At 43.3% G+C, this 11,972-nt stretch overlaps 1 protein-coding gene across 1 annotated transcript in view; it reads left to right on the top strand.

The window, feature by feature from the left end:
* Positions 1 to 1,495: 1,495 nt before the first annotated feature.
* LOC104084007 (thrombospondin-4) overlaps positions 1,496 to 11,972 on the top strand; it is a gene marked incomplete at its 5' end in the record, with an annotated part of 14,424 nt that continues 3,947 nt past the window's right edge. Inside the window, 11 exons of the mRNA XM_009587698.1 lie at positions 1,496 to 1,648; positions 3,010 to 3,114; positions 3,338 to 3,445; positions 4,920 to 5,079; positions 5,724 to 5,842; positions 6,632 to 6,684; positions 8,713 to 8,906; positions 9,202 to 9,380; positions 10,315 to 10,363; positions 10,463 to 10,659; positions 11,188 to 11,360. Of these exons, the coding sequence (XP_009585993.1) occupies positions 1,496 to 1,648; positions 3,010 to 3,114; positions 3,338 to 3,445; positions 4,920 to 5,079; positions 5,724 to 5,842; positions 6,632 to 6,684; positions 8,713 to 8,906; positions 9,202 to 9,380; positions 10,315 to 10,363; positions 10,463 to 10,659; positions 11,188 to 11,360 (1,490 nt within the window). The remainder of the gene's footprint in view (positions 1,649 to 3,009; positions 3,115 to 3,337; positions 3,446 to 4,919; positions 5,080 to 5,723; positions 5,843 to 6,631; positions 6,685 to 8,712; positions 8,907 to 9,201; positions 9,381 to 10,314; positions 10,364 to 10,462; positions 10,660 to 11,187; positions 11,361 to 11,972) is intronic.

Below are 11,972 nucleotides of genomic sequence, written 5' to 3'. Positions count from 1 at the left end.
TGGCTGGGCCTGATCCCCTGGTTGTCCTATATGTGCCACTTATGCTACTGTCAAATATTGTTCTGCTATAGCTGGCTGCACAAAGCAGGCTTTCTCCATAACAAGAGAAGGGTTAAAAGTATCCTGCAGGTGTAAAGGTCGTCCTTTTTGCAGCTAGGTATCGTTGAGGCTACCAGTAGTGTTCGAAGTGGTGTGCTTTCCTTGTGAATAACTTTGTTTTTCTAGGACTGCTTTCACTGTTCAATGTGTTTCTCTTTTTTTTTTTTTTTTTAATATCTAGAACATTTCTGTCACATGTTGTATCTTATTGCATGACTAGACATGACTAGTCCTCTTCAGGAGGCCATCAGGCCCTGTTTGCAGAGGGCAACAAGTGGCCTGCCGTCTGTCAAAGCAGAGCAGCGTGGGTTTTTACTCCAGTCTCCCTCTAGAAACAGTTTGGTCTGGAAGTGCTGCCTTAAAGGCTATTTTAATGCATACCAGGGCTTGATATAGGACAGAATATGCTAAGCAAATTCAGCAGATTCCAGAAGGTATTACCTTAGCGTCCATTAGGAGAAAGTGCACAGGCTCCTGTGTTTTATATAGGCCATTCCATTTGCATAGCTCAGTGATTATTTTACACTTCAGTCATCTGTGTATTTTCATCTTCATCCTGAAAGTATGCAGACAGCACAGAGTTAAAATTTGGAATGAAGCCAGGAGCAGAGGACAAAAACAATGCGCAGTTGGGTAGTAAATGTATCTCTATTATGATGGACTGGGACAATCCTGACAGTTCCTTCAACAGGCTTTGCACAGGAAGAGTGAAGTTGTGTGAAGTGCCTCAGTTTCACAAAGGGATGGATGTACAAGTTTGTCAGAGATAGGCCTGTTTCTGTTCCTTGACATGTCAAAAATAATTATTCTCTGTAAGGAAAAAAGATTGTTTTCAGTTAACTTTTATGTTGTAGGTTACAAATCTACAAGTATGTGAGATAGAGATCTAATGTGGCTTTTATCTCTAAAGAAGACCCCTTCTTATCAGCATTTATTCGTTTATCTCTCATACAGTGATTGTCCCAGCACATACTGAGATTCCTTGTCTTAGCTCCTTTGGGTTTGTTTACACAAGAGAGTGGCACAAGTATAAAATTAAGCAGGTGCTGCTTAGAATTTTGCACAAAGTTTTGGCGACCTGGAAGCAGCTTGGAGTGATGCTGGCAGGGACAAGGCATCATGAAGAAGCTTTTGCTGCTCCATGACTTTTCTCTGGCTTAACAAAAGGCTGGTCTAAACAGACGAGAGTTGAGCGTGTTTTCCATCATGCACTGTGGGAGCCAAACCTGAATTTCACATAGAAAATAAAGTTTGTTCATGGTGCAAGAGGCCCCAATGGATGAAAAGCTACACTTGCACAGCATAAGCAGTGTGACATGAATCTCGCTCACATTCTTGCTTTAAAAGAAAAAGAAGTCCTGTTAAAAGGTTGGCTAGTAACTTTTTGTTCTTACAGGGGTCTTACCACTGTGGCCAGTGCAAACCAGGATATACAGGAGACCAAGCCAGGGGATGCCAGGCTGAGAGGAGCTGCAGAAATCGAGCCCTCAATCCATGCAGTGTCCATGCCCGTTGTATTGAGGAGAGGAGAGGAGAGGTGACATGTATTGTGAGTTCATAAATTCATGCATTTGTGCAGTGAAAATTAGCCTTTTTTAGGCTGGAACTGAGAAAGTCTTTGTGGTAATTTTATACAGTTGTGTGTTTTAACCAGATTGTGGCACACTGGCCCAGACCAGCTATGAAAATAACCGGGCTAAGTCTGTCTTGCAATTGTTTTCTTCTTGCAGCATGTCTGTAAGGCAGCCATACTCATGTACCATATTTACTGTGTCTGTGTAATTAGATCTTTTGGGAAAGGCTTTTATAGACTTTCTATAGTCTCCTCAGAAAGGACTGTCAAGTGTCCCTCTGCAGAAGACATCACAAGGACAAATTCCTCTCCTGGTGCTCAGCTACATAGCTGTGAGTAGGGATCCTCTCTGCATACCCAATGTGCCTGTATTTGCTTGCTGATAGACATGGTGTTTTTCCAAGTGAGACCACAGATTCTAGGCACAGGTAGGCTGTACTATGCTTTCCAGCCATGGGAGCAGAGGAGCACCAAGTGGCATATGAACTTTCGTTGTAAGACTCTAACTGAAGTATGTTACTTAGTTTTTCCACCTTGCAAGGGGAAGCAAGAGACTAATCCTGTGTCCTAAATTTGGATGCAGTGTGTGCTTTTGCTGGCACTTGCTTTGGTCTTATTTTTAAGTACATCTATTTCAAAGAAGAATAATCTAGGATATTTTAAGTCCATGCTGTAATGGAAAGATACCTAATACTTGCGTTAGGCAAGTCCTCATCTTAAGGGAAGGCCAGAATTTGACATGCAGTTCTAAGCATGTACCTTCAGTTACAATACAAATTAGGCATTGGTTTGAAAGAGTACCAATTTAATTGGCTAGGAGAAACATGTGCAGATGCACTTGCTTTGCTGATGCAAACTTAGTAACTGTCAGCGCAGTTTTCTCTTAAAACTTCTAGTTGCAGATGTGTTCTTGAGATACTGAACAAAACACAGTCATTCCACGTAACCGTGGGCCCCTTGCTGAGATGCTACGTGCATGTTCTGCCAAGGTCCCCTCTTTTCTTTTTCTCCACCTGCAGGTGAGATCAAAACTGATTCCTGACCAGTGTCTGAAAGAAATCTATAACCTCCCACTGAAATAATTAGGTGTTGCAGGCACACATTCCATTTAACATCAAGTCTTAGCTTGTTCTAGCTGTGCCTAGATATAGAGAGCTTGAAACAAAGATTTTCTTTCCACATTGAGAGATGCTGAAGTGAACCTCATTGTACTTCAGTGTCTGTCCATGGCTTCTGTATGTTAGTGTTTTCAAGACTAATGTGGGGTTTCCTTCTTGAATATTGCTACAATGACTCATTAACCTTTTGGTAGTACTACCATGGTGTTTTATTGATAGTGTGGCATTGGCTGGGCTGGTGATGGTTATGTTTGTGGAAAAGATGTGGACATTGATGGGTATCCTAACGAAGAACTCTCATGCTCTGCTGAAAACTGCAGAAAGGTAAGAAATTCTTACTCCTATAATAATTCAGAGCATGAAGGGGTAAAGAGGAAGAGTGGAAGAAACATGACTAGATGTATTAATCTTTTTTCAGGTTATTGAATTCCTCTGGATAAATTGTATTTAATTTGATTAATTAAAACAATAATAGAAAAAGTCGTTCAAATTATGAAGGCGTCCAGTTTACCCATAGAATACCAGACATGTCTCATTTTTTGTCTAGGACAACTGCAGATTTGTCCCAAACTCTGGACAAGAAGATGCCGATAGTGATGGGATTGGAGATGCCTGTGATGACGATGCGGATGGAGATGGCATTCCCAATGAGCAGGTGCTGTGTGTAGATCAGGGTGCAGGGGTGTATGCAAACAGAAGGATTTCATGTTACTGCAATAGGCAGCGATTTTGAAATCTGGATCACTACTATTTGCCAGAGATTATCCCATCCCCATCACTGTCAGCAGCTCTCTAAATCCTGTTTTCTTTTATATAATGCTCACTATTATAAGACATAAAAAGCCCAGGCTGTCTCACCCAGCCTTAAATCCCACCAGTGTATGCTCCATTATTATATCTTAGCATTGAATTCTAGAGCTTTTTGTATACAGAACTTGGGTCCTTCTGTCACGTTCTCCCATAGTATGGCCTTCAGGAACGTTACTTGCATTAGTGTCTTTCTTTTTAAAGAGCAGGTTGACCTGACATCATATTCCATGAGGGATCCAAAACCCACATCAATTAATGGGTGTCTTGCCAATAACTTGAAAAAGCTTTGAATCATGTTCTCAAAGTGAAAGAGGTTTCCATATGGGTACACTACTGCAGAATATATTGGAGAATAAATTCAGACTGTAAAAGCTCTTTTGTGTTCACTCCATATCCTCACATGCTCACTGTTGTGCTATATTAAAATCCTCCTGTGGTATTGCTTAATGCACAAGGAAGACAAGAAAAACACTCTATTCAGGGTACAAATGTCCATGTGGAGCTAGGGCAGACTAGCAATCACAGAAGGTATGTCTCAGGCTGTTTTGCTGCAGAGGCCAACCCTAAATTCTGGTAGCTTGAAGCAACTGGTTTTATTAATGTTCTATAAGAAAAGATGTTAAATCCTCCTTCAACTGTAAATCTATATGCAGGTTCAGCACCTTTGCAATCAAGTAACTTCTGTATTGTTGCTAAGCTCTGTTCTGCCTCCATGTATTCAAGAGGATGGGGTCACGGGTGTGCTCAATGGGAGAGGAAAGTTTACACCACTTTCAAATAAAGTTTTCTTCATATGCCTACTGATGGTCTTAGAGAGGTAATAGCAGCTTGGTTGACAAAAAAAAAAAAAAAGACTTGTACCTTTTTGCATCAAAAAGTCCTGTTTTTCCAAGTGTTCCAGCTTTGGTTTGAGTCTCTACCAGAAGGGGGCAATGGCCTTTCACCGAGAGCATCTACAAACCCTGTCAGGGTCTCTGAACTGCAGCGTTTGAGAAGGACCATGTAAGGAAGCCAGGGCACCAAAACAGGTTACTCACCATGGATGCATCCAAAATGAGAATCAGAAGTCAAAGTTATAAATAAAGCCTTATGATACTGGGTGTTTATGTTTAGGGTTCCCGTGGTGTGGTTCAAAGCAAGGCTTTGAGGGAGCTAGTGAAACCTGGTCCAAGCTAATATTCACATAAAATGTCAAACTGCTCACAGTAATCATTTTTTGTGAAAGTAGAAATAAATACAAGAGTTATATAAATCCACTAAAATAGAAATTAAAGATTCGGGCCTGGTTCATGTCTGATTTGGATCTGTGTCTCTTGCAGGATAACTGTGTCTTGGCTCCCAATGTTAACCAGAGAAATGGCGACCAAGATATCTTTGGAGATGCTTGTGACAACTGCCGCAATGTCCTGAATAATGACCAGAGGGACACAGATGGTGATGGGAAAGGAGATGCTTGTGATGATGACATGGATGGAGATGGTTGGTAATTCTTCACTTCCAGCTTCTCTGATGTTCTTGAAACTTGCCCAGAATGTGCCATGTATTGGGAGATTTCCTGTCACCAGTTGCTGTCTTTCTTCATGAAACCTGTGTTTGGAATCCTTTTCATTTGATTGGATGCCCTGAACACTGTAACAGATAAACCAAGCCATGTTTCATGTATAAGTTAAGGTCATTGGTCATTGAGTAATTCCTTAAATTATTTAATTCTTAAGTAATTCCTTAAAGGTGCAAACATGTCCCAGAGTACCCAGCTGCTGCCTGTCCCAGATGCCCAAGAGCTACATAATGTATTATTTTCATTGCTGTAGGAGGCTTGAAAGAAGTAAAAAAATCACAACCCTTCAAATGTAATAACAAAGATGAAACGTCCCATCCTGTAAGCTGTGATACAGGAACAGGGTAGAATGAATTGTGTGTAATAAATGAAGTGTGTGTGATGGGGTTGAAAGCTGTTCTTTTGCAAGGTGTTTCTAACTTCTATTAAATGAATGGATGCATACCTGCTGTGGTGTAGGTAGTTGCTGAAAAGGAATAGTGTCTTTAATGTTCTTGATGTTTATGTTGTCCAGTAACAAATACGGGAATTGTTTTTAACTAACATCGAATCCACTTTTCACTAGGTATTAAGAACCTTTTGGATAATTGTCAGAGGATCCCCAACCAAGATCAGGAGGACAAGGATAATGATGGCGTTGGTGACGCCTGTGACAGCTGCCCTGCAATCAGCAACCCAAACCAGGTTAGCAGGCAGAAGGAAAAAATATCCTCGTTTAGGGAGAGGGACTGCTGAGGTCCAAAAAGATGCAAGAGAATGAGGCAGCCCATGCAGTCACAGTGTTTATCTTTTAACAGTAGGTATTCAGGAAAGTTTTATGGAGCTTCAAGCTCTCCTGACATGGGAAAGGGTAGTCACCAGGTATATTCTCATAGCTGGGGATGTTGTTAGCACTTCTGCCCTGCCAGTATCTTCTGCTGTCATACTCTGAAATGTGGGCATGCTCCAGTCCCACGGAGTCCAATGCCGGACTCCACACAGTGGTGTGATTTAGTTACACTTGGTATTTCTTTGATTAGGACAAAATTCTGGTGTCCTTATTTAGCAAAACTTTCATTGCTCCTAGGTGAGAAGTCAGTGAGACTTTCCATGTTTTGAATTCTGATTAAGCCCCTTGTGACTAACAAAAACAGCTGGAAACTTTAGAAAAATGTGGTAGATTTTTAAAGCTGCTTAAGAAATCAACCTTTATTACAAATGGGGGATACTTATTTCCAGAAGTAGAGGAATCTTGCTTGAACTACTCATCTTGCTTGAACTGCTCCAATCAAGTTTAACCCTGTTTATTCATTGTCTGGGGTTTTTTTCTTTAATAAAACTGACTTTTGGTTAGATGGATATTTTGTAAAACAAATATTTTTCCATGCTTTTATTTTAATTGTATTTGATTTGGTTGTGTTTTGGTTTAATACTGCCATTTTAATAGACGCTCTCAGCAGCTGATACTGAAACTTTCTCCGTTTCCTTTTGCAGTCGGATGTTGACAATGACCTGGTTGGAGATTCCTGCGATACCAATCAGGACAGGTATGCTGTGCTATGGCTTGTAACAGCAGCAGGGAAGTGGAAGAGGCTTGTCTTGAGCTGAAGCATGCTACTGATTCCTGGAGAGCTGTAATCCCTCAGACTACTCTGGATTTAATTCCAATACCTCCTCAAAGAGATGTTATTTCAAAAACAATGTTATGATTTATCAGCCTCGTTGGTTCACTTCCCTGTAGCAGTACAGTTAAGGAGCCCCTCACCTTTAGCCTCATGTTCACACAGGCTTCCTGTGGAAGTGTCATTCAGAGCCGTTCTCTGGCTGTAAAACCCAGAGCACTGCTGAGAGATTCTTAGTGAGGTAACATCTTTTTTCTTTTCTTTCTTTTTCATTCCTCTTTTCTTCCTTTTCTTCTGTAGCAGAAATTTCACAGTTAAGGGCTGTGTTTTTCCGTAAGAACCTAGTGTTTCAGAAACAGAATTTTATTATCAAGTGTAAAACATTTGCAGATAAATCCCTTTGCTTTAGCACAGCAAGAGTGGCAAGGCTCCTCTACGGCTTTTACATGCCCTGAGCATTCAGGGGAGCACATCCCATCACAAACAGCTAACGCCTGGCTGGAAGCAGCTTCTGCATAGCCAGCTTTGGGGGTGGCAAGTCCTCCCCTGTGCTCCTCACTTAGAGCAAGAGGAAAGGGAATTGATAAATCCTATGCTGGCCCAGCGTTTCACCAGCCACAGACGGCTGCAAGGTCTCACCCCAGGGCCTTTGGTGGGTGCTGCTGTCTGGGACGATAAGCGCGGGGAGCCCACTTCCCCGTCTCCGCAGGGAGCATTCCCAGTCTTGGGCCAGTAGCTGCCAAGGCCCCCAGCTGGGAGCTGGTTTACTTTTAAGTAGTTATGACCTTGTGTTTTTCCTGTTTTTCTTTTTCTTTTCCATGTTTTCTTTTTTTCCTCAAACCTAACTAATGTGTGTGAAACATTGCCTGGTAGAAATGCTGTAGCTCTGCCTGAGGTTAACCTTGCAGTAGATACATGTGCGTGGTCCTCATTGCATTTTATCTTAAGACTGTGCAAACATTAGTTGCTCTGACCTAAAATTAAAGCACCTTTATTAAGCAGGGAGAGATATGTGGGAATATGCATAGCTATAAGCTGCAGCACTGCCTTAATTTGGCTGCATGTCATTTCTGCTCTGCCTGTGCTAGGCAAAAAGCTACTGAGGGGAAACATGCCTGCTTATTGCCAGAAACCATTTTGTTTATGGTGTGTGTACAAAACACACCTGACTTCAGGCCATTTTTTTGCACAGGTGCATTTAACTGTTGGCATGGAGAAACAAGGCAGCCACCCCATAACTTCCCAAACCCTTTTCTGTAGTCTGTGTCCCTCTTCCTGATGACTCTTCATTGTAACCAGCTGATGCAGCCATGGGCTGGAGGGGTGCTTGGGAGCTACAGACTTTCTCCTCTCTTTCTTACTGCACGGTTCCCGTGCGGGACCATAATGTAACAAAACTTGCTATGCAGGAGGGTGAAAGTGGTCGTCGTTTTTAAACAAGTCTGATTTCAGGTGCTCATACAGAGTCTCCCATAAATTTTCATTCACACTCACACCTGCATGTTTGTGAGCACCAAAACACTTCTGGACGACATGTGTGACAAGGGACACCAGCTGTTGAGCTTTCGCTGTTTCCTGGGTGCCTTTTGATTGATGACACTGCACTTGGATGCCTTACACGCCTTTTAAGAGTGGATGTCATTTGGGATCTTGGGCTCTGGTATCTTTTCCCACTCCATGTAAGGCTTTTTTTTTCTTTTCCTTATCTGAGTATTTTTATAGCTCCAGGCTTAGTCTTCATCTTCTTGCCACCTTATCAGACAGTCTCTGTTTGTTCCGTGTCTCTGCACTGTTCATCCACCTGAGTGACACCAGGTCGTGATGCCCCACTGGTCTGTTTCCAGCTCTGGGCGTGCCTCCAGTGTGTTTCCTGCTCAGGTACCCGTGCCATCCTCTATGCAGAGACAGGAGCTGATGCTGACATGCCATTTCTTCTTGTCTCTGTGCTCGCAGTGATGGCGATGGGCACCAGGACAGCACAGACAATTGCCCCACCATCATTAACAGCTCCCAGCTGGACACGGATAAGGATGGGTTGGGTGACGAGTGTGACGACGATGATGATGACGACGGTATTCCTGACCTCTTGCCCCCAGGCCCTGACAACTGCAGGCTGGTCCCCAACCCAGGGCAGGAAGATGAGAATGGTAAGATGGGTGTTCAGGAGCCATTTCGGTGCTTAGGCACTACATCCTTCCCCAAGCATTACACATGTGCACCAGGATCCGACAGTCACCATGTTTGCATGTGCTTATCCCAGGAGGGACCCCAACACACAGGGACCCTTTGGCCAAGACAGAGGTCCTCAGGTCCCCTCCCCAGGCACTGTGGCCATTGGGGCTGAGACTCCACCTGCTTCTTGGACACCCTGATCCAGTGGCTCGGCCAGATGTGGCTGCTTGCTGCACCATAAATCTGCTTTCACTTCTCTAATGCATTCAGGTGATGGAGTCGGGGATATCTGCGAGTCTGATTTTGACCAGGATACAGTGATTGATCAGATCGATGTGTGCCCTGAGAACGCAGAGATCACCTTGACAGACTTCAGGGCCTATCAGACAGTGGTGCTGGACCCAGAGGGGGATGCCCAGATTGATCCCAACTGGGTGGTTCTGAATCAGGTAAAAATACATCTGGTCTTTCTGACCTGTCTGAGAAAGATCATTTGAAAACCACAGTAAAACACTCTCTAATTGCTGGACCTCTGGCAAACAAGTGAAAAGTGGAAGCTGTTGATTGGTTGACTATTTTACAGGAGTTATAATGAAGGAACTTGCTTTTAGCATATGATAGCTTGAACCTTGATGCTCCTAATAATCTAAAATAACTACAGGCTGGGCAACTTGTTTTGAGTGGATTTCACTGCTGCCAAGAAGGCAACATGAGACTTTTATGTCACCCTATTGAAATATTTCTGTAGCAACAGTTTCATGAATCCTTCCCAGAATTTCAAAGTCTGACCTGCTGTATAGCAGAGCATTTACTCCTAGATGGAGTCCAATAACTGTTATTTACACTAACAAATTTTAGCCTTCAGGAGGCTAATGTGTTCTGAGTCACAAGGAATGTGCAATTTATTCCCATTGCCAAAGTCTCTGCCAAGCCAGCTGAGATGTATACACTTTCCTTAACCCAGTCCTGGCAGTCCGTTTAATCCCAAACCCCATGAACAAACTGTATGAGCTAAGCCTAGGAAAAGCTCTCTTCCTACCCCCAGCCCTCTTTGCGCACACCCCTCGCCACCCAGTCCCATCTCCAATTCTGGCCAGATTCAGTGATTTCCAGAAGAAGTAAAGAAAATATCAGAGTACCAGTATGGCCAGTTCTGCAATGGGGAAAGAAAAATCCTTCCTGACTCAGGGCACACAAGCAGCTGAAACATTAGTATTTGATTATAGTTCTCATTTTAATTCAGAGCTACAAGTGTTATAGACATGTTGTGAGCAAATGGAGGAGATGGATGGAGGGGGTGCTAGAGGGAGGCCAGAAGAGGCTGCCAGGCTTAGCCAACCCAGCTTGTCACGCACACTAACCACCCTGAATTTATTCTTACAGGGCATGGAAATTGTGCAGACTATGAACAGCGATCCTGGCCTTGCTGTTGGTATGTACCCTTTTCTGAGATTCAAGTTTACAGCAGAAGATTTATAGGCATGTGAACGCATTTTCTGCAGACTTGTTTTTAACCTGTGTGTATCGTCAGGTTACACAGCTTTTAACGGTGTGGACTTTGAGGGCACTTTTCATGTGAACACGGTGACAGATGACGACTACGCTGGCTTTATTTTTGGTTATCAAGACAGCTCTAGCTTTTATGTGGTAATGTGGAAACAGACTGAACAGACGTACTGGCAAGCGACTCCCTTCAGAGCTGTTGCAGAGCCTGGCATTCAGCTAAAGGTACTGGTCATGGCTCCTAGCTGGGGACACAGTGGTCACCACAGCCTGGCTTTGCTATCCTGCCACGTGTTGGCCATGCCGCCCCACCATCTGACTGCCATGGGCTAAGCCGTCATGCCGTGCATCGGCCAAGCCATCGCACGGTGTGTTGGCTGTGCTGCCCGACCGCTGTTCTCTCCCTGCAACAGGTGTCAAAACCGCTAAGTCAGGTGGCTGCCACACAGCCCTTTTAATAGCACCATTTTTTAAGGAACTTCATCTCCAGTCTTGCCCCTGCTCATCAGCTGGAGCGTTCAGTCTCTGCTCTCGTTGTGCTCTGACTGTAATTGGTCAAACTGCCTCCTTCTCCTTGGTCCAGGTACTCAGCTGCTTTTCCATGCAAGCGGTTGCGGTTACGCAAGAGAAGTTAGGGGCTTGTGAGCAGGAGGGAGGGTGCCTCTGCAGACCTGACCCCTGCTACAAAAAGACTTAGAGCTCCTGAAAATGACATTTCTCTGTGATCAGCATTGGAAAATCGTGTTTCTGCAGGCTGTGAAATCCAAGACAGGCCCTGGCGAGCACCTCCGCAACTCCCTCTGGCACACGGGGGACACCAGTGATCAGGTCAGGCTGCTGTGGAAGGACCCCCGAAATGTAGGGTGGAAAGACAAAGTCTCCTACCGCTGGTTCTTGCAGCACAGACCCCAGATCGGTTATATCAGGTAAGAGAGGAAAGGACAGATAAGTGAGTGCGGATACATGTGTGCCTAAACTGTTGTTTCTCAACACCTGATTCAGAAGATAATCTGAGAATTTATAATATGTCTGGGCTTTGCACTGATGAAGCCTTCTAAGAGGTTAGACTTTTGAAATTCAGCCTGCAGTTCTTTTTCTAGGAAGGACAATGCCACGCTAAGCCTGTAACTGAAGTTTTCTACCATCTGGCTGTTTTAACTGTGCTCTACCTTAATAAGCCCTTTTTTGGCTTTAATACCTTGTTTTCCAAGCTACTACTGGCTTGATCTGAAAAACAATGCATTTCAAAATTTCTTAATTTTGATCTTTTAGAATATTTTTGTTGGGATTGTGATAGTTCATTTACATATTCTGGGATCACAGAATTAATAAAAGTTATCCACTTAAAGATTGTGATCCTAACTAAGATCAGTAATTATTCTGACATGATAGATTTGAGATAACATAGCATATATTCAGAAAGTTTGTCAAAGCTGTGTAATGCGTGTTATCTATTCTTATTTTGTTACTTGGAAAAAAAAAGTTATTTAAAAAATAATTCACCATTCAGGAGGAAACATTTCATTCTGCAACATCCA

This window comes from Fulmarus glacialis, unplaced genomic scaffold, assembly GCF_000690835.1.
Source record: "Fulmarus glacialis isolate BGI_N327 unplaced genomic scaffold, ASM69083v1 scaffold42731, whole genome shotgun sequence".
Classification (NCBI taxonomy): Eukaryota; Metazoa; Chordata; class Aves; order Procellariiformes; family Procellariidae; genus Fulmarus; species Fulmarus glacialis.
This window is presented reverse-complemented; position numbering and strand designations above follow the sequence as displayed.